Source organism: Leptonychotes weddellii, chromosome 10 (assembly GCF_054177405.1).
Source record: "Leptonychotes weddellii isolate Sample4059 chromosome 10, ASM5417740v2, whole genome shotgun sequence".
Classification (NCBI taxonomy): domain Eukaryota; kingdom Metazoa; phylum Chordata; class Mammalia; order Carnivora; family Phocidae; genus Leptonychotes; species Leptonychotes weddellii.
The window spans coordinates 53,361,903-53,380,989 of record NC_138378.1 but is presented as its reverse complement, the minus strand read 5'-3'; the positions used below and the strand labels follow the sequence as shown (position 1 = coordinate 53,380,989).

The 19,087-nt window shown below is 52.6% G+C and overlaps 1 protein-coding gene across 2 annotated transcripts in view; it reads right to left on the bottom strand.

Moving 5' to 3' along the window:
- The window catches only part of FAM178B (family with sequence similarity 178 member B), a 116,477-nt gene that overhangs the window by 31,407 nt on the left and 65,983 nt on the right, over window positions 1-19,087 (bottom strand). For both annotated transcript variants that reach the window (XM_031028742.2, XM_081833434.1), the window contains exons 9-12: window positions 12,414-12,528; window positions 5,796-5,889; window positions 5,329-5,505; window positions 4,932-5,029 (exon numbers count right to left, since the gene is read on the bottom strand). In XM_031028742.2, coding sequence (XP_030884602.1) covers window positions 4,932-5,029; window positions 5,329-5,505; window positions 5,796-5,889; window positions 12,414-12,528 — 484 coding nt within the window. The remainder of the gene's footprint in view (window positions 1-4,931; window positions 5,030-5,328; window positions 5,506-5,795; window positions 5,890-12,413; window positions 12,529-19,087) is intronic.

Sequence of the window (19,087 nt, the reverse complement as noted above, 5' to 3'; positions counted from 1 at the left end):
TCCTGAGCATGGGAGGTGGGGTCGGGAGAAAGGCAAGGAGGTGAGCTGTGGGTCCACTAGGTATGTGGGTGGCTGGCAGTCAGAGAGTAGAGAAAGAAGGGGCAGAGCTGTTTGCTGGGGTAGAGATTTCAGCAGCAGGAAGCACGGTGAGGTCTGGAATCTTCTGAGGGCCCCAAGGAGGCTGGCCAGGCATTCAGAGTGGGTCCTGCTCAGCCAGAAGGGATCAGGGGCCCATGTAGGGACAGGCCATGTGTGGTGGCACACAGGAAGGAGTTATGGTGGAGCGAGGAGCCAGGACATGAAGGCAGCAAGGCAAAAGGACTGGGAGAGAATGAACTGGTTGGTCTCGGGCCTGCACCGGGCTGGGGGAGGGAGAGGGTGGGGTGCAGGGGGTGCGAGGGTGGGGCCATGACACCCCACTAAGGTGCAGCCCTTGGCCCCGCCCGGAGGGGATGAGCAGCCCCACCCCAGCAGCGTGGAACACGAAGGAAAACAAGGAGACTTGGGGAACGCTATGGGCGCCTGCATGTGCTGTGACTCTTATCCCCAGTGTGCAAAGACCTGAAGCCTCTGAAGGCCACCTTCTCCTAGGGCTCCTGCACTTGGACTTGAGCAGCTAGCTTTTCCTTGTGGGTCAGAACCTGGCGGATCCGGCAGCCTGCTCAAGCCGGTTTTATCTGCCCCTCTACTTTGGAGGCCGCAGTTAAATGGGATATTTAATAAACATTCACGGGTGGTGAAGGAGACGGGTCCTGGAGCCTGCACACATCAGCTTTCAGTGGAGTGAAAGCAGCCCTCAGCCTCTGTCCTCCCCCTAAAAGGGCTCCTGGGAGTGGCTGCAGAGGTTCACTCAGAACATACACTGGAGACCCTGCACAGAAGCTGGAAGGGCAAGTCCCTCCCCTGCCCCAGTCCCCTCGCCCCCAGCTCCCTGGAGCTAACCGAGAGGGGCCAGAGTCCCAAGACAGACTCTCCTCCAAGGGAAAGTCTTCCCATTGGCCCCATTTCAAATGGTTTGCTCCTGTATTTACTTTCATTTCTCCGGGTTGAGCTCAACTGTGCCTTAAATTTACAGTGCATCCCTGAAGTCTTGGTCAACGAGGTCGGGGGCAGGGGGGGACGTGCCTCGCACAAATGTTGGTGGAAGTTCTCACTTTGTGCTTAACCAGTCAGTAGACGAAGAATGTGACAGAATGGGCAACAGCACGCCCTCCTTCCTGGGGTCAGTCTGGGCACTGAGCCCAGTGGGGCAGCCACCAGCGAGGGCAGAACAGGCCGCTGGCAAGCTCCTCCAACCTCGCCACCACAGGGAGCGGGGTGGGGGGGCAGGGTCGGGGGGTGGCCGGCTAAAGACTGCAGTGAATACAGTGAAGCTGTAAGGAAGAATTAGAAGCTCTTTCTGATCCAATTTGGAATGACTGCCAACACATAACTTGAAGTGAAAAGAAGGGCGGAGAGAATATGCACAGAAGTCCCAAAAAGAAATGGAGGCAGCCTAGGTGGCTGGTAGGGGGAGGGGCACATTTTCAAATAGGTGTTCCTGGTGCCTTTTGAATTTTGTTCTTTTTGAATGCTTTATCTATTTAGAAAAGATAAAATTTCTAAATAAATAAATAGATAATACCCATCCCACTTTCTTAGCAAAGCTTGTGGCAGGAATTATCACCCTAGTTGATGTGTCTGTTTGAAAGTGAGGGGAGGGGGCGCCTGGGTGGCTCAGTCGGTTAAGCGTCTGCCTTCAGCTCGGGTCATGATCCCAGTGTCCTGGGATCAGGGCCTGCGTCTGGTTCTTTGCTCAGCGGCGAGTCTGCTTCTCTCACTTTTGCTCGCTCTCTCAGATAAATAAATAAAATCTTAAAAAAAAAAAAAAAAAAGTGAGGCAAGGCTCTTCCATTATATTCACTCCTGGCATTTAAGGAACACTTAGTAAGGGTTCTGCAGTTACAAAGACACCCTGTAAAAGACACAGATCCCTGAAATCAATTTGACTCAATTAACAGATGAATGACATCATAAATTTAGGCTATGTTGAAGGTAGTCTCAAATCTGCTGGGAAAGGTGGATTATGAAGAAAGAAAGAAAGTGGGTGTTGGCCCCATTGGCTCTTCAGAGGTGGAAAATAATCCAGTTAGATCCCTGTCTCTTATCTTTGAATAACAGATTCCAGATGGGATTAAAAACCAATAGTAACAAAGTTAATATAAGTACTGAGATAAAGAGAACATTCTATTTTTGTGATCTTGGGGTGGGGAAGGCTTTTCTTTTCAAGATAGATTCAATAAGAATCAACTCTCTATACCATCCACATAACTTTTCTGTAAAGCTAAATCTATTCTAAAACAAAATTTCAAAAAACCCAAAACCTCAGTTCGCCGGAAGATATCATTCACAAAGGTTTAAAAAGGACGATGTGCAAAAAAAGAGAAAAAAACGATATATAGAACTTAGAAGAAAATACAGTGCTGAAACATATATAATAAGCAATTTATCAATACGTTAATAAGATTAATTGCCCCATAGAAAAATGGGCAAGAAGCGTCAAGATGTCATTTACAGTAAGAGAAACACAAAAGGCCAATAAACATATGAACAGATTCTCAATTTCACTGGCAGTCAGAGAAATAAAAATCAGAACCACAGGATCACACTTCTCACTTACCAGGTTGACTAATAAAGCTTAAAAACAAAACTGAGAATACACAGTGGAGAAACAGACATTTTCAGGTCCATTGGGGGTATTATTAATTGATACAGCTTTTGTTGGAGGCCAAATTTTAAATGTATATACCTTAGGACTGCAATTTCACTTCAAAGAGTTTATCCTATAGAAATATTTACATAGATGTGCAAAGCCTGTACCCTGATTGTGTGTATACCAGGGAACACTACACAGCTATGAAAATGAATGAGGTTCATCATACACATACATATACATATATATACATACACATACATGTATATATACATATATATATATATATATATACACACACACACACACACACACACACACACACACACATGAAAGTGAGACAAACTGGGGCACCTGGCTGGCTCAGTCGGTAGAGCATGCAACTCTTAATCTTAGGGTCGTGAGTTCAAGCCCCACATTAGGCATGGAGCCTACTTTAAAAAAAAAAAAGAAAGAAAAAAAGAAAAACAAGTACCAATAATGGGGCCTGTTGGGAGCAAATGGGAAATTGGGGCTGGACAACATGGGCCCTGGAGGTTTGGACTTGGCATGCGAGGTAAGGCAGAGACAAGATAATCCCATGTAGCCATAGAGCGGACAGACTTTGAGGGAGGAGGAGATGGACCATCCATCCAGGTGAGAGACAGGACATGAAAGCAGAAGCAGGTGGGACAGAGGTGGCTGAGACCCAGACAGGTACCTGTTTGCACAGAGCTGACATGGACAGGCAACCACAAACAAGGATTTGGGATTTGGAAGTCAGAACGGACAGGATGTAGGATGAACAGGCATAATGGGCTGGGGATGGGAGAGACCTCTAAGACTACAATTTCTGACTCTGCGACACAGAGGACTAACTGTTTGGGGCTGAGCAGGGAGCCTGGAGGCAGAGGTCAGCCTCTTCAGATCATATGCAAAGAAGTCCCATGCGTCTGGGCTTAATGCAGATGGCGCCCACTGAGGCCCTGGTTTAGCGTTCACACTTAAAGTCCTCAGACAGAGCTTCTAGAAGCCCATTCTTTTTTTTTAAGATTTTTAAAAAAATTTATTTATTTGACAGAGAGACACAGCGAGAGAAGGAACACAAGCAGGGGGAGTGGGAGAGGGAGAAGCAGGCTTCCCGCCAAGCAGGGAGCCCGATGCGGGGCTCAATCCCAGGACCCTGGGATCATGACCTGAGCCGAAGGCAGACGCTTAACGACTGAGACACCAGGCACCCCGAAGCCCAGTTCTTTCAAAGAGAGAGCAACAACTCTCCTTCCAGGACTGTGGAGAGGCCTTCTCTCTTTATTCACAGACAAGAGCTGAAGCTGAGCTCAGGATGACTGCACCCAGTGGGCCCTGGGATATGGGTCTGCATGGAATGCCAAGCCTGCTTCCAGAAGCTGCCTCTGGGGAGGGAGTTGCAGAGGAATGGCCCCAGTTAAGGGTTACTGCGGAGGTGCCTGTGAAGGCTGGGGGTCTTCCTGAAGGGCCCCAGGACAGGCCTGGTTGGAAGGGTGGGGAGGGCCATCATTCTAGATGGGAGGAGAGGAGAGATGAGGAATGGTCTGCTCCGGGAAGGCAAGGAATTCCCTATGGCTGTGGCCTAAAGTGGGGGAAGGAAGGAGGAGAGGAGAGACTGGGTGGGGCCAGGTCCAGTGAATGGGTCTCATCTCCCAGTGGGCTGAGTTTGGTCACCTCGTTCATTCAGTCGAAAAGAATTAACAGAGTGCAAACAGCGTGTCAGGCACTGTTCTAGATGCTGGGGGATATGGCAGTGACTACTGAGGGACCTGCTCTCCTGGAGGGAACACGGAGGAGAGGCACCAAAAATAAGGAACCAACAGTAAGATAAATTTCTGGCAGAAAGCCATGCTGTGCAGAAAATAAAGCAGAATGATGAGTTGAGAGTTTGGGAGAGGGGTCCGGGAGGAGTGATTAGCGGACATAATGCCGCTGAGGTCTGAGGACAAGAAGGAACCCGCTACCAAGGACTGGGAAGCAGCAGTCAGAAGCTAATTGTATAAGGCAATTGTTTTGCTAATAAGATCATGTTAAGAAAATTAGGCTCTTTTCCTTTCGGAATGAACTCATTAGTGAGCTGTATTTTTAGTTCTTTCTCCTGGGTTTTAGAGACTGGGCAGGAGGGGGAGGTTTGTTGGGACTGATGGGGAGGACTCTGGACCCCCCCACCCCACCGTGTCCCAGGGGAAGGGACGCGTGTCAGAGGGAGGAGGCAGGGGGGAGGGGCACCCACCTGCTCCGAGAGGTCACGTCCAAGAAGCACTGCACGAGGGCCAGCAGGTTGTGGTGGTGACCTGACACCTTGCTCAGGGTGCGGCACAGCTGCTGGAGCTGTGGGGGCGGCGGGCGGCAAGGGGGGCTGCAGGAGGGCCCGTCGTCACCCTGACCTCCCCACCAGTCCACTTAGGGGGAAGCCAGAGAGTAAGAGGAGGGGGCGGACGCGGAGCCCAGGGACTGGCGGGCACGTTCCCCGGCATCCTGGTGACCTCCAAGCCTGCCATTCCCATTGAGTGCGCTCAAGGTGCAACTTCAGTCCCAGCAACAAGGTCAAGTGGAGGAGGCTCAGGACCTTACAGAGGAGGCTAGGGCTTGGGCTTGGGCTTGGGCTTGGGCTTCGGAGCTCATGATACCTTCCCGGGCCACTCGCGGATGTTCTCAAGGAGCAGGAGCAGAAGCTGCTGAAGATCGGTCTTGGGCAGCAGGCGGAGCCCCACGTCTAGGCCGGCTCGGCACAGCAGCTCGATCAGGTTCAAGAGCTCCCTGTCGGTGTAGGCCGTTGGCTGGGCCAGGGCACACAGTGTCAGGAACTGGAGAGCGGAGAGAGTGCTAGGGCAGGGAGGGATGGTACCCGGAGCCCTGTGGCCGGGCTGGGCAGCGGCTGAGAAAGACAAGCGGCAAGGCCTAGAGTCAAGCCCCCCATGGGGTGCTCCGGTGGCAGGCCTGGCCGTGGGGACTGTGAGCTTTCTGCAGCATCAGTCCCGGCAGCCGGCGTGGGGCCTACAGCGGCGCCGAGCCCACGGGGGGTGCTCAGTGGTACCTACCGCGTGCAACTGCTCAGCAGGTCTGGATGGTGGGCAGAAGTGGGCGTCTGACTCACCTTATAGATGTAGCTCAAGCTACTGTCCAAGGCAGTCTCTGGGGGGCTGTCCTGCCACTGACTCCAGCTCAGGCTGATGTCGTTTTTAAGCACTCTAAGGTAAGACAAAAGCAAAGGGAAGGAAATGAGAGGAGGTGGATGCAAGGGGATAACTGAGGCAGGGACAGGGGCCTGCCGTTGCTCAAGAGCAGAGAGCCTGTGGATGGTCCATGCAGCCTGGGACACTCATGCCCTATGTGTGTTGGTCATCTACTGCTGTGTAACAAATCCCCCAACATACAGAGGCTTAAAAACAACAAATATTTATTATGTCATGCAGTTTCTGAGAGTCAAGAATCCAGGAGCTGCTTAGCTGGGTGGTTCAGGCTCAGGGTTTCTGGGGAGGTTGCCTCCAAAATATTGAGGGTGGGGCTGCTGTCACGTCAGGCCAGAATGGGCTGGAGGAACTGCTTCCAAGCTCACTCGTGTGCCCACCAGCAGGCCTCCAAGTCCTTACCCCATGGCCAGCTTCCCCCAAAGTGAGCGATTCGAGAGACGGGAGAATGCCAGAGACTGAAGCCACAGCCTTTATAACCTGGTCTTGGAAGTGACTTCATCCCATCACTTCTGCTAATGCACACAGACCATCGAGACTCCGAGTGGGGGTGAGAGCCACACAGGGGGAAGAACGCCGGGAGATGGGGATTCCTGGGGGCTGGCTCCCAACGGCTGCCATTCCAGCCAGGCCTCAGGCTTTACTTTTCTGGGACTCGAAGACCAGAAAATCATACTCCATTATCCCAAAAGAGTCTTCCTCAAGAAAGTTCTTTGTCCATACAGGTATGGTGGCTCTTTGCATGCACGGAAAAGTACACCACATGGTAGCTTACGTGGGGGCTAGTTTCCAAAGTCAGCAAGTAATATGGGGTAATTCAGAGTAAAAATGATCTTTGAGAACCCCTCCAAAGGTCACGCTAACACGCTGTCTACCGACGAAGTTAGAGCTTAGGGTCATATGAAAAAAAACCCCAAAAACCAAAACACCTCTTTAAAGACTAGAGTCGTACTCAGGGTGGCAAGATCCCTACAGTGAGGGGGGCATCAGTGGACAGCAGAGCTGCACCACCCTTGCACAAACTTTCCAGGCGCATGCTCACTGGATAGAAAACAGAGCAGCATCGGTCTCACTAAATCATTCTCTCTCTCCGGTCAAATGTATACTGTTGATTGTCAGATACTGTTGAGGTGAGCTTATGACAAGGCTCCCTGTGCTGTCTCATCCACTTCTCCATGCTTATTAACTGGTTTGGAGTTCCCGAGAACAGTGGGCTCTCCACAAATGAAGGTATGGAGGACGGCAACACTGTTGCCCACAGCATCTCCAGGGTAGCCGCCTGACCGCTGACCAAGGGGGAGCCCTCGCTCCTGCATGCTCCAGGGAAGAGTCTCTGCTCTTCTTTACTTGACCCTGGTGCTGCTTCTCAGACAGGAAGAGGGAGAAATCCATCTCTAGGCACCGGAGAATTGGTGCCCACACACTGACGTCAGGGGAAGGGGCGGGGGTTAGGACTGGGCTTGGTCATTCTTCCAGAGTTCAGCATTTATTAGGGCCAGGGAATGGGTGAGGCTGCGTGTGCACATCTGGGCACCTGCTGGACCCGTGTCCGTACAGGAAGGCTGTTCTGGTCGGCTCCAGCCTGGGAGCAGGCACAGGGGCCGGAAGCACGAGTGGCAATGTGTTCAGACTTCCCCAAGGGTGGGGGCAGGCACAGAACTGTGACTCTGCTGAAGAGGAATGGGCTTTCAGACAGTTCGGTGCTGCCAGAAGCGGAGTGTGGAAAACGTGAGCTGGGGAGGGAAGCGTGTCTGTGACAAGTGGAGAGGGCCAACAGCCTCCCTGTGTGAGCATCTCCCTGCGCCGCCTCTCCTTGGGAAGAGCGGGCAGTATGGTGGCGTCCTCTATCCCCTGCCTTTCCGAGGCTCTGAGGAACCACTTGACCGGACCGTCTGCCTCTGTGACTGCTATTCTGGGATGTGGCATCCACTGACGCCCAGGCCTCCATCTCCATGCTCCAAGCAGGAGGCCACGGAACACAGGCATCCACAGCCCAGCAACCCCGCTCCCCTCCTGGACTCAGCAGGTTAAGAGCGAGGTGACGGTCCCACCACTGGACTCCATGAACAAAGCGCTTCATCTGTCCACCCCCTGCCCCTCAGCCCTGACCCCCAGCTGGCTGGGTTAGGGCTCAGCCTGTGGCCAGCACCCAGGAGCTGGAGTTGGGTTACAACGACACTGTTCTATACTTACAAGTAATCTTTTTTTTTTTTTTTTAGATTATTTATTTATTTATTTATTTGACAGAGAGAGACACAGCGAGAGAGGGAACACAAGCAGGGGGAGTGGGAGAGGGAGAAGCAGGCTCCCCGCAGAGCAGGGAGCCCGACGCGGGGCTCGATCCCAGGACCCCGGGATCATGACCTGAGCCGAAGGCAGACGCTTAACGACTGAGCCACCCAGGCGCCCTACTTACATCTTTTTTTTTTTTTTTTAAATGTTTTATTTATTTATTCAAGAGAGTCAGAGAGAGAGAGGCAGAGGCAGAGGGAGAAGCAGGCTCCCCACCTAGCAGGGAGCCCGATGCGGGGCTCGATCCAGGACCCTGGGATCATGACCTGAGCCGAAGGCAGACGCTTAACCATCTGAGCCACCCAGGCGCCCCTCTTTCAAGTAATCTTAAGAGGGGCATGTCACTGACCCCTATCCCAGTTTCTAGATTTGTTTTCCCCAAGAGTTGAAAACAATACTAAAGTTACTGTCTGTACAGTGCGCAGACATTCTCAGCAGGAGGACGGTCAGAGAGGCGTATGAGCACGGCACCTCCACAACCGTGGGCCATCCTCAAGGCTCCCAGGGGTCGGGGCCCCACCATGCAGGCTACGAGGGGGGTGCTCTCCCCTAGGCTTGTACTGCTAAACCAGACGGGACCTGTCCAGGCTCTACGAGCCAAGGTCAATGAAGTAAAGGGAAACTGATGCGGAGCTGATGGGAAGGGAGAGAGAAGTACATTTTACCTGGGTCGGATTACATTGTCCTGAGATGGCCAGGGACCAGGCTCCCCTACACTGGACAGGATACCCTTTCAATGGATTAACTGTCATTTAGTTGCCCCTTTGGCCTCTGCACCAGGCTGCCCTTTCAGAGAACCAAGGGCATGAAGGTTTCTGGCACTAGGCTACGGCATTTTGGCTGCCAGTCCTGTCTGTCTGACTGGGACTTTCCACTGGGCTTTGTAACCTGGGAGCAGCCTTGGAAGACCTGCCCTTGGGGGCCAAGGACCTGCCCTGCCTTTGCAGGTGAGACAGGGGCCCGTGATGGAGAGTATCTGCATAGCCGTGTGGTACAAGCCCCCTCAAGCTCTCGCTTCTGCTTCCTGGTCAGTGTTCACGCTCTGGTCCCTCTTCTGCCCTTTTGCTCCCACACATCCTCCCAATTCCTCTGTCCCAGCCTCATCAATGGGCAGAGGGCTACTGTGTTTGCCACAAGGTGGACATGGCATGGTCCAGCGGCAGAAGGGCTACATCTTTCTGAAAGGAGATCTTGAAGCATTCGAGATGGTGATGAGTTTCAACAAAATCTGAGATTAAGAACAAAACGGTGAGGGCGCCTGGGTGGCTCAGATGGTTAAGCGTCTGCCTTCGGCTCAGGTCATGATCCCAGGGTCCTGGGATCGAGTCCCGCATCGGGCTCCCTGCTCCTTGGGAGTCTGTTTCTCCCTCTGCTTCTCTCTCTCTCTCTGTCTCTCATGAATAAATAAATAAAATCTTAAAAAAAAAAAAAAAAAAAAGAACAAAACGGTGAAAGAAAGACCAGTCTTTCTCATAGACACTAAAAAGATAGTCCAGTTGTGGGGCCATGTGCAGAGACATCTCAACCCCTCATTTCCAACCTTGGCCAATATGAGGGCTCTGTGGGTGCCCTGGAGGAGCCCCAGAGCATCTGTTCTGTCGAGGAGCCCTAGATCAGACATCCCTGGAAGTCAACAGAGCAGTGGGTGACATGGAGCCAATTGGCATGGGATGAACTTGAGCTAGGTCAGGAACAGGACAAGGAAGACAGTGGGGAGAAGGCAGCCCGCCCCGATGTTCCTCTTGTGGTCCATGTGTCTATGAAGGATGCCATACCCCCAGTGGAGGAGATGCCAGAACCTTCACAGTGCTTCCTGAATAGTCTAGAAGAGCTCTCTCCCAACCCTATGACTCCCAGAGCCTCCCCAACTGCAGCAGCCAGCCAGCAACCCAGGTAACCCACCCAAACATCTCTGCTACCCCACATCTTGGGGAGGTCACTGGAGGGGTCTCCAGGTTGTGTTTGTTTTTCCAAAAAGAGGCTGTGTTCAGGCAGAAAAACCTCTGCAGGCTAAGTGGCTGGGCAGGTGGCCCCAGCCTGTCCTTAGAGGGCCACAATAAGAAAATCAGCCCTGAAGCCATCGGCCAGCTCCTCTGGGCCAGGTCTGAGTCCTCCGTGGGGAAACGGTGCCAGCAGCACGAGGCCCAAGGGAAGAGGCAGGGTGTCCAAGCAGCACGTCTGGTGGCAGCTCTGACAACACTCTGCGACCACGTGGACTGGCCTTCCTCTTACACAGGACGACCTGCCCGGTCAGGCTGGAAGTCTGCAAGTCTGCATGCTGGGCTTGGTGCTCCCAAGTAGTCGAGGTGGCAGACTTACGCAGCCATGGTTCTAATGCCCACCTGCCCCCCTCCCCCCCGTGCCTCCAGAGAGGATGGATTTGTCCTGACGCACAAGGAGCAGGAAGCCATCAAATCTTGGGGGAAGGGAGAAGGGCGGGGGAGAAAAGTGGCGCTTTGCAGAGCACGGAATAAATGAGGTGGTTATACGCCTCTCCCTGCGGTGGCACCTCTCACTTTCCAGGTGGACACCCAGTGCTCATCGGAACAGCTAGAAATAGCTCCTCTGACCCCATAGGCCCCCCAGCCCCCCCTCCCACCCGCATTTGTTTTTCTAAGTGTAATTCTTCCCCCAACTCATTCTAGAAGGTGGTGTGATTGAAGCTCTGTGTTGGGGACGAGGCAAGTGGCTTACGACACCAGATGTGGAGCTCCGCGGGAAGGGAGAGGGGCAGGAGCGAGGCAGGCTGGCACATGCGTAGGGTATTTATAGCAGAGTGAGTGTGGTTTGGTCTGGTTTGGTTTGGCAGACAATTACTAAACACAGTCGTGGAACAGGTTCTTAAGAAAGCTTTGGCCTTCCCTGTGTAGGAACACCCGCCTGCCTACCACAGCAAGGGAAAGGGTCCCTGCACCTCCTGGAGCCAAAAGATTGTCACCGACGCGGGGGGGGGGGGGGGGGGGAGTCAGGCTCCCACATAACGGCCTGTCCAGGGCTCTAAACACTCTGTTACATCTTCTCAAAGAATTGTCAAGAAAGAGTTTGAATGTAATATAATTTGCAGAACAAGTTTATAATATGTAACACTTTTACAACCCAGACCTAATCACTGTCCACCCAACAACAGTCATTTATGTAGTGTATGGCTCTGTTCCTAGAGGGCAGGGACAATGGCTACGCAAATTAGTACCCCCCACACAACCCAGCCCAGTGCACAAAGGGGACACCCACAAAACAAAACTGGCCACTGTGAAAATTACATGCAAAACTGTGCCTTGCTGGCCATGAGCTGATATTAGGAAATGGGCCAAAATTGAGGCTTGGAGGTAGACCAGAGAGATTGGGACATGTCCTGGAAGAGGAGGAGCAGTGAGGGCTCTGAGTCACCGAAGGGCAGGAACAGATGTCAGCCAAAGCAGCCAGACTCACCCGTGCCTGGTTCTTCCGTCCCCCTGAAGCTGGGAGCACGGTCATTTACCAGAACATTTGCCTTCGTGGTGTGATGCCCATAATCCACGGGTACTTGTGTGTGGTTGTTCTAGAATCCCTCAGACACTGCTTCCCCATGGGGGCTAGAGGCCGAGTTTGGGAAATCCCCCCCCGCCAAATGCACATAATTCCATATAATAATCAGAGAAAATCTTTCCTTTTTCTAACTTACAAATGCTTATGGAGCTGAGGATGTGGACCACAAACAATAATGGATAGTTTTGTACAATAAATGGCCCGTCACGTTGTATTACCTTTACAGAATAGGAAATACTTGATTTTTTTCTTCCCTTCCATTCCCCCTAAAATAGGAAACACTTTAATACTTCTTTTTTTTTTTAAAGATTTTATTTATTTATTTGACAGAGAGAGACACGAGAGAGGGAACACAAGCAGGGGGAGTGGCAGGCAGAGGGAGAAGCAGGCCTCCTGCGGAGCAGGGAGCCCAACACGGGACTCGATCCCAGGACCCTGGGATCATGACCTGAGCCGAAGGCAGACGCTCAACGACCGAGCCACCCAGGTGCTCCACACTTTAATATTTCTTAGCATGAATATACGTTGAGAAGAATACATCTCTCTTTTTCAGGTAATATTTTGTCTTTTTTAAAATATTTTGACGGAGGTATAACTGATATGGAAAAACCTGCACATACCTAAATGTATACAAGTTGACGGGCTTGAGGTGAGATCCACAGTGTTGAACGAATGAGGGAGGACAATGAGGAAGAGGAAGGACTCACCTCTCACTGGGCTGACAGGGCCCCTCTGGGCCCAGAGCAGGGCTGCAGGCTCCCAGGCTGTGAAATGTTTCCATGACCTCTTGCAGCGAGGGGCACCACCAACGCTTGTCTCCATCTGTCAAGCCAAGGGAGGGCAGAGTGTCAGCGAGGGCAGAGGGGGACAGGTGCACTACTCTCATGGGAGGGCTGGGCGTGACAGCCCCTGGCCCAAGGGGACCCGTTTCTGCCTTCTCTAGCGCCGCAGGTGTTTTCTGGAGGAATCGAGCAACCAGTGGTTTTGAGACATCTGCTGGAGCTTTGGGACCCTGGTCCTTCATTCTCTTGTCTTCAAGCTCTGGCCACCTTGAAGTGTGAGGGCCCAGGGGTGATGGCACCTTGACCGGCTCCAGCAGGCAGCCGTCGGGGTGCTGAGCTGCCCAGAGCCGAGCCAGATGAAGAGACTTAAACCAGAGGCCTCAGAACTGCAAGACGTGGAAGACATGAGTCTCAGCAGCCCCGGGCCCTTGCTGAGGGCAGCCCTGAGCCTCCTGCTGACTCGGCGCTGCCCTCGCAGCAACAGCTGGGCGGTCCCAGGTCCACCATATCCCAGCCCAGGGCACTCCCTGCAGCCTGGGACACGTCTCCACAGCCAGCTTGAGCTCAAAGTACCATTGTCTCTTGACTAGTTTGAAAAACCATGAACAGTAATCTGACCTCACCAACAATGATGGAAAACCTTATGTACTCGGGGCTTTTCCTAAGGACATTTTTCAGAACCAGGAAACTAGAAAAACAAAAACCAATGTGCAGGATCCTATTTCCCAAAGATGGCTGCAATCCAGTCAGCCTCCCACACGCTCTTTGCATTGTGACCTCTCCACACCCCACCAAGAGGTGGAGTCCATGTCTCCCCACGGTCCTTCCTCTACAGCATCTTATTGATTGATTTACTGGCTTCTTGTCTCGGTCTCTCCATTAGAATGTAAATTCCATGAGGGCAGGGCCCACTCTGCACACCCAGGGCCTGGAGGAATGGCTGGTGTGGGGGTGGGGGAAGCTGAATAAATGAATGAATGACCGGAGAGAATCCTAACAAACCTGACTGAGTAGTACTGGAACAAGAGGGAAACTGCAGACCAGCCATAAGATAAGCTGGTAATATCAGGAATGTGGACAGACGTTGACTTTGACAGATGCGTCAGAATCATGAACTCGAAACAGGGCTAGAAGCACATTAGCAGCACGTGCTTGACCCTTCGCCGTTCTGTGGGTCAGAGTTCCCTCCGAAAGGCCCACCTCAGTGGATCCCCCCATGTGCTGGAACCATGCCAGGTGCCCAAGATAAAAAGGTGGCTGGAGGGGGGGGACCTTGACCTCAGGGAGCTCACAGTCTAGGAGGGAGGGGAGCCAGGCAGATAAATACAGGAGAGTGTATTCAAAAAGCAAAGCAGGGGAGGGCGCCTGGGTGGCTCAGTTGGTTAAGAGACTGCCTTCGGCTCAGGTCATGATCCTGGAGTCCCTGGATCGAGTCCCGCAACGGCTCCCTGCTCGGCGGGGAGTCTACTTCTCCCTCTGACCCTCCTCCCTCTCATGCTCTCTGTCTCTCATTCTCTCTCTCTCAAATAAATAAATAAAATCTTAAAAAAAAAAAAAAAAAAGCAAAGCAGGTGAAAGGTGCAGAGCCTGCTCAGAGGAGGGGAAGTTCACTGGGGCGGGGTGGGGGTGGGGGTGGGGGTGGGGGTGGGGGCACGGCACAGGTAACGGGAAAGGTAGCACGCACCCAGCAAAGGGACAGAAATGACCGAGGCAGAGAAGCATGAAAGAGCACGGAATGCCCAGCGACTCAAGGCAAGAAACACAGCATCCTCAACTCTTTGAGAAGTTTCGGCTACAGTCTGGTATGGCTGCAGAGCCAGCCACCGATGGAATGGCCCGCAGAGGGTCTCTGAATCCCGTCCAAGGACATCTCTTCTGCTGGCATCAGGTGTCTCTCTCTTTAGAAATGTATATGGGTCGGGGCTCACCCAACAAGTAATTAGACTCTTGGAGGAGGAAAAACTTTTTTTCCCTCTCGGGCAACTTAACAAGTAAGAGTAATGATACCCCTTGCCTGCTTCACAAACGAGCGGAGAAGAATGAAGTCTGCAAAACACAATGAGATTCCACTACAGAGAGCGAGCTGTTTACCGGGGCCCTTGGGGGACTGCGCACGTACTCACACGCATGTGTGGGCGGGCCCACGAACTTTCCAGGGAGGGAGGATGCGTGTGCAGAGAGAATCGGCCTAGGGTGAGGCCCTGGAGGCCCAGCTTGGGCGGGGGGCAGACAGCCTGCCTGCAGTGTAGGACCCCAAAGGGTGCTGTGCACATCCACCCTCACACCCCCTCCTCAGTCCATGCAGGTGCATCAGTTGCTTTAAAACCCCTTGGGAACAGCAGTGCAGGTGCCGCTAGCTTCCACACCTGGAGCCCAGCATTGTCCCCCTTCGCCAACCCGCCCCGTAATGACTCCGCACCCCAGCTTGACCCAGGCTGATGGGTCAGGAGAGGTTCCAGAGCAAGGGGCCTGGGCTGCCTCAGGATAAATCGGGCCCAATCAACAGCGCAGGAAATTGGTTAAGTGACGACAGGCGCCCAAAAGCCCGTAATTAACACTGCCTAGAACTAGGCCACGCACTCAGCGTTTCCTGAGCACTGTGTCCCGAGTGGGGGTTTGCCGGAGCGCTGACACAGAACCAACCTCCGACGCAAGGCTGCCAGCTCCAACACCCTCGCTCCGTTTCTCCACAGCCACACGGCAGGCAGTCGTTGGAGGCGATGCCCCCGGGCGCGTCGGGGCCCCGTGCCCTTCTAAACGCCAGTGCTAACAGCCCTGAGCTCCTGGGCTCTGTTTAGAGGCTAAAGTCTAGAAGCGTCCCTCTGGGTGGTTCTCCTGGGATGGAACTGATGCTTTGGGGGAAGGCAGGGGAGGAAAAGCACTGGGCCTAAAATAAAAGTGACTTTTCCATCTGTGCCTCGGAAGAAGCATTACTTCACTTACCACCACCGCCTCCACGCTCCTGGCACCACTGTCAGGGAATGGGAAAACCACACACTTCCCAAAACCTCCTCGGCTCGACGTGCCAGTCCCAGCAGCTCCCCTCCGCAGGCCTGTGTCATCCCTTCCCACCCACCAGGTCCCATTTTGGGCCTTAGCAGTTAGATGACAGGGCACAGGGTCCGCAGGACTCTAGTCTCTTTCTCCCCCTCCCCGACCCCCAAATCAAATTGCTAAAGAGTATTCTGGGGTGGCTGCCTTGGGAGGGCCAAACATCTGCCTGGGTCCTGATTCTTGACGCCATCTTAGAGATCCCACAATTCTCCAGGAGGGGGGTTCCCAATCATCCTTAATGGGGGGGGGTGCTGGTTCCTAAAGAAAAGTTAAGCAACCACTCCATCAGACTGAGCCCAGATCCCACTTGGGAGCGTGGGACTCAAGACATTTAGGGGAGGCTTACAATCTGTTGAACACAATCTAACCGAGTAAATACAAGGATCTAATTAGCTTTATCAAGCAATTCATCCATCAGACAGCACCCCACCTAGCAAGCAGAGGGGAGCTCCAAGGAGTTGGACAAAATGGAAGGTTTTTATAGGAAGGAGGGTGGGGCAAGAAAGTTATTATGGAAAGAAAAGAAAGGACTGTTCCATGCAAGGTCACCTTCCCTTAGGGGGAAGGGCAGGGGGTCTTATTATACACATAGATTACCTCATTGATGCCTATCAGAAAATTCCTGACAGACTTAACACTTCTGGAGGGAGGTTGAAACTGCAGTTAAGTATTAAGCCCTGGTTTAGTGACCTGGCCTAAGTGATGCCATTTTGGGCCTGTGGTTTTCTTTTCAACAAATCTTACATTTTTATTTTATTTATTTTTATTTTTTTTTAAAGATTTTATTTATTTATTTGACAGAGAGAGACACAGCGAGAGCAGGAACACAAGCAGGGGGAGTGGGAGAGGGAGAAGCAGGCTTTCCGCTGAGCAGGGAGCCCGATGCGGGGCTCGATCCCAGGACCCTGGGATCACGACCTGAGCCGAAGGCAGACGCTTAACGACTGAGCCACCCACGCGCCCCTATTTATTTTTATTTTTTAATTTTTTTTAAAGATTGTGTTTATTTGACAGAGAGAGAGACAGCGAGAGAGGGAACACAAGCAGGGAGAGAGGGAGAAGCAGGCTTCCCGCGGAGTAGGGATCTCTGTCCCAGGACCCTGGGATCATGACCTGAGCCGAAGGCAGGCGCCTAACGACAGCCATCCAGGTGCCCTAAATCTTACATTTTTTTTAATTTAATTTAATTTTTTTTTAAAGATTTTATTTATTTATTTGAGACAGAGAGAATGAGAGACAGAGAGCATGAGAGGGAGGAGGGTCAGAGGGAGAAGCAGACTCCCTGCCGAGCAGGGAGCCTGATGCGGGACTCGATCCAGGGACTCCAGGATCATGACCTGAGCCGAAGGCAGTCGCTTAACCAACTGAGCCACCCAGGCGCCCCCTAAATCTTACATTTTTAAAAAAAGATTTATTGATTTATTTGAGAGAGAGAACAAGAGTGAGTGTACATGCTTGGGGGGAGGGAAGGGCAGGGAGAGACTATCCAAGCAGACTCCCCCCTGAGCGTGGAGCCAGATGGGGCTCCATCCCATAAGCCATGAGATCAGGACCTGAGCCGAAACAAGAGTCAGACACTTAACCGACTGAGCCCCCCAGGCGCCCCGCTTACCATTTCTTATCCTCCCAATTGTGATTACTCAACTTCCCTCAGCACTTCTGTATTTATTTATTTATTTTTATTTGAGAGAGAGAGAAAGAGCACAAGAGGGGGGAGCGGGAGAGGGAGAAGCAGACTCCCCGCCGAGCAGGGAGCCCGACGCGGGACTCGATCCCGGGACTCCAGGATCATGACCTGAGCCGAAGGCAGTCGCTTAACCAACTGAGCCACCCAGGCGCCCAGCACTTCTGTATTTAAATTTACTTGTCTCAATATCACTGGCTTTAGTCAACAGCTTTAGCCTGTCATTTAAACTTTTCATTCGCTCAATAAACAGTAACTGAACACCAGGCATTGTTCTAAACACTGCGGGCCCAGCATTGAACAAAAGAGACAAAATCCTGGTCTCATGGAGCTGATGGTTTAGCAGGGAAACTGACAGAACACATGAAAAATAAACAGTTTACACCGAATGAAGCCAGGTGGTATAAATGGCCCGGAAGAAAGGTGGTTGGTCGGGGTGCTGTGGGGGGGCAGTCAGACACAGAAGGAGGAGCCCTGGGTGCACCCTGAGCCCAGGCTGCCATTCCTTGTCTTTTAGGCCCAGCCAGGAGCCAGGGTGCTAGAGGGGTGTGAGGCCCAGGGGTGAGAATATAGGACAGAAAGAGGGAGGGGAACCCACCTGAGACAGGGAAACTGAAGGGACCCCATGGGAAACTGCTTTTTGCTCCTCTCCCTGCTTCTGTTCTTGCTGGGACCTGCAGCCCCACCTTGCACACGCCTTAGAGTACAAATAACGTATGTCCTAACTGTAAAGGTCAAGGAGTGCATGATTTCTTTGGAGTTTTCCGGCACAGTCGGTAACATCCAAGGAGGGACTGGGTGGGGTCCTCGGGTACGTATTCCAGACCCCTGACCTTAGACATCTTGACCCCAAGACCCCCTGGCTCCTGGGCATAAGTGACTTGTGGAGGATACCTGGACCCTTGTCCTTATTGTGACCAGTTAGGACATGTGCACCATCCTCAACGAAAAGCCCAGACCCCAAGCAAAGGAGACACTCACTCTCCTCTCCTTTCTGAGTACCCCCACACACCCTGTCTGCTACACTCTATCACTGATGCTCTTCGATAAACTCTGCTTTCACTTCCTCCTGGCTCACTCTGATTTCTATCCTGTGTGAAACCAACAACCCTCTTGGCTGGTCCTGTGGGACCCCCTCTGGGTCCTCGGGCCTCGCCTGCCCACACCACACAGACCCTGCAGCCTGGGGCAAGGAAGCAACTGGTCTCAGGAGGATGGAGTGATGTGATCAAAGGGATCCATGCATGTGGTAAAAACACAAAATTCCATCAAGTGCATATTTTAAAAACATGTACATCTCATTGCCCCAACTATAGTGTGAGCACGGGAAGGAGTCTGGAATTCTCCTGAGCCTGATGCTGCCTCTCACCACGGACAACTACATGCCCGGGACCTGGATAAGCTCTGACCCACACGCTCTTCTTGCCTCTCATCCCCATGGGTTTCTTCTCCAGACCGCTCTACCCACATTTTTTTTTTTTTAAAGATTTTATTTATTTTTTTGACAGAGAGAGACACAGTCAGAGAGGGAACACAAGCAGGGGGAGTGGGAGAGGGAGAAGCAGGCTTCCCGCTGAGCAGGGAGCCGGATGTGGGGCTCGATCCCAGGGCCCCGGGATCATGACCTGAGCCGAAGGCAGACGCTTAACCGACTGAGCCACTCAGGCGCCCTCTACCCACATTTTTTCCAGGCTTCCTTTTGTTCCTTCTCTGCCATGCAACCCATCCCACTGACCCTTCATTTTCCCTTTCCTACCTGCTCACCCTGAGCTAAGGCCCTCCCTCTGGCACCTCCACAGCCTCCTGCCTGCCTTGCTGTAATCCAGCCTATACCCCCCCACACCCTCACACACACATATGC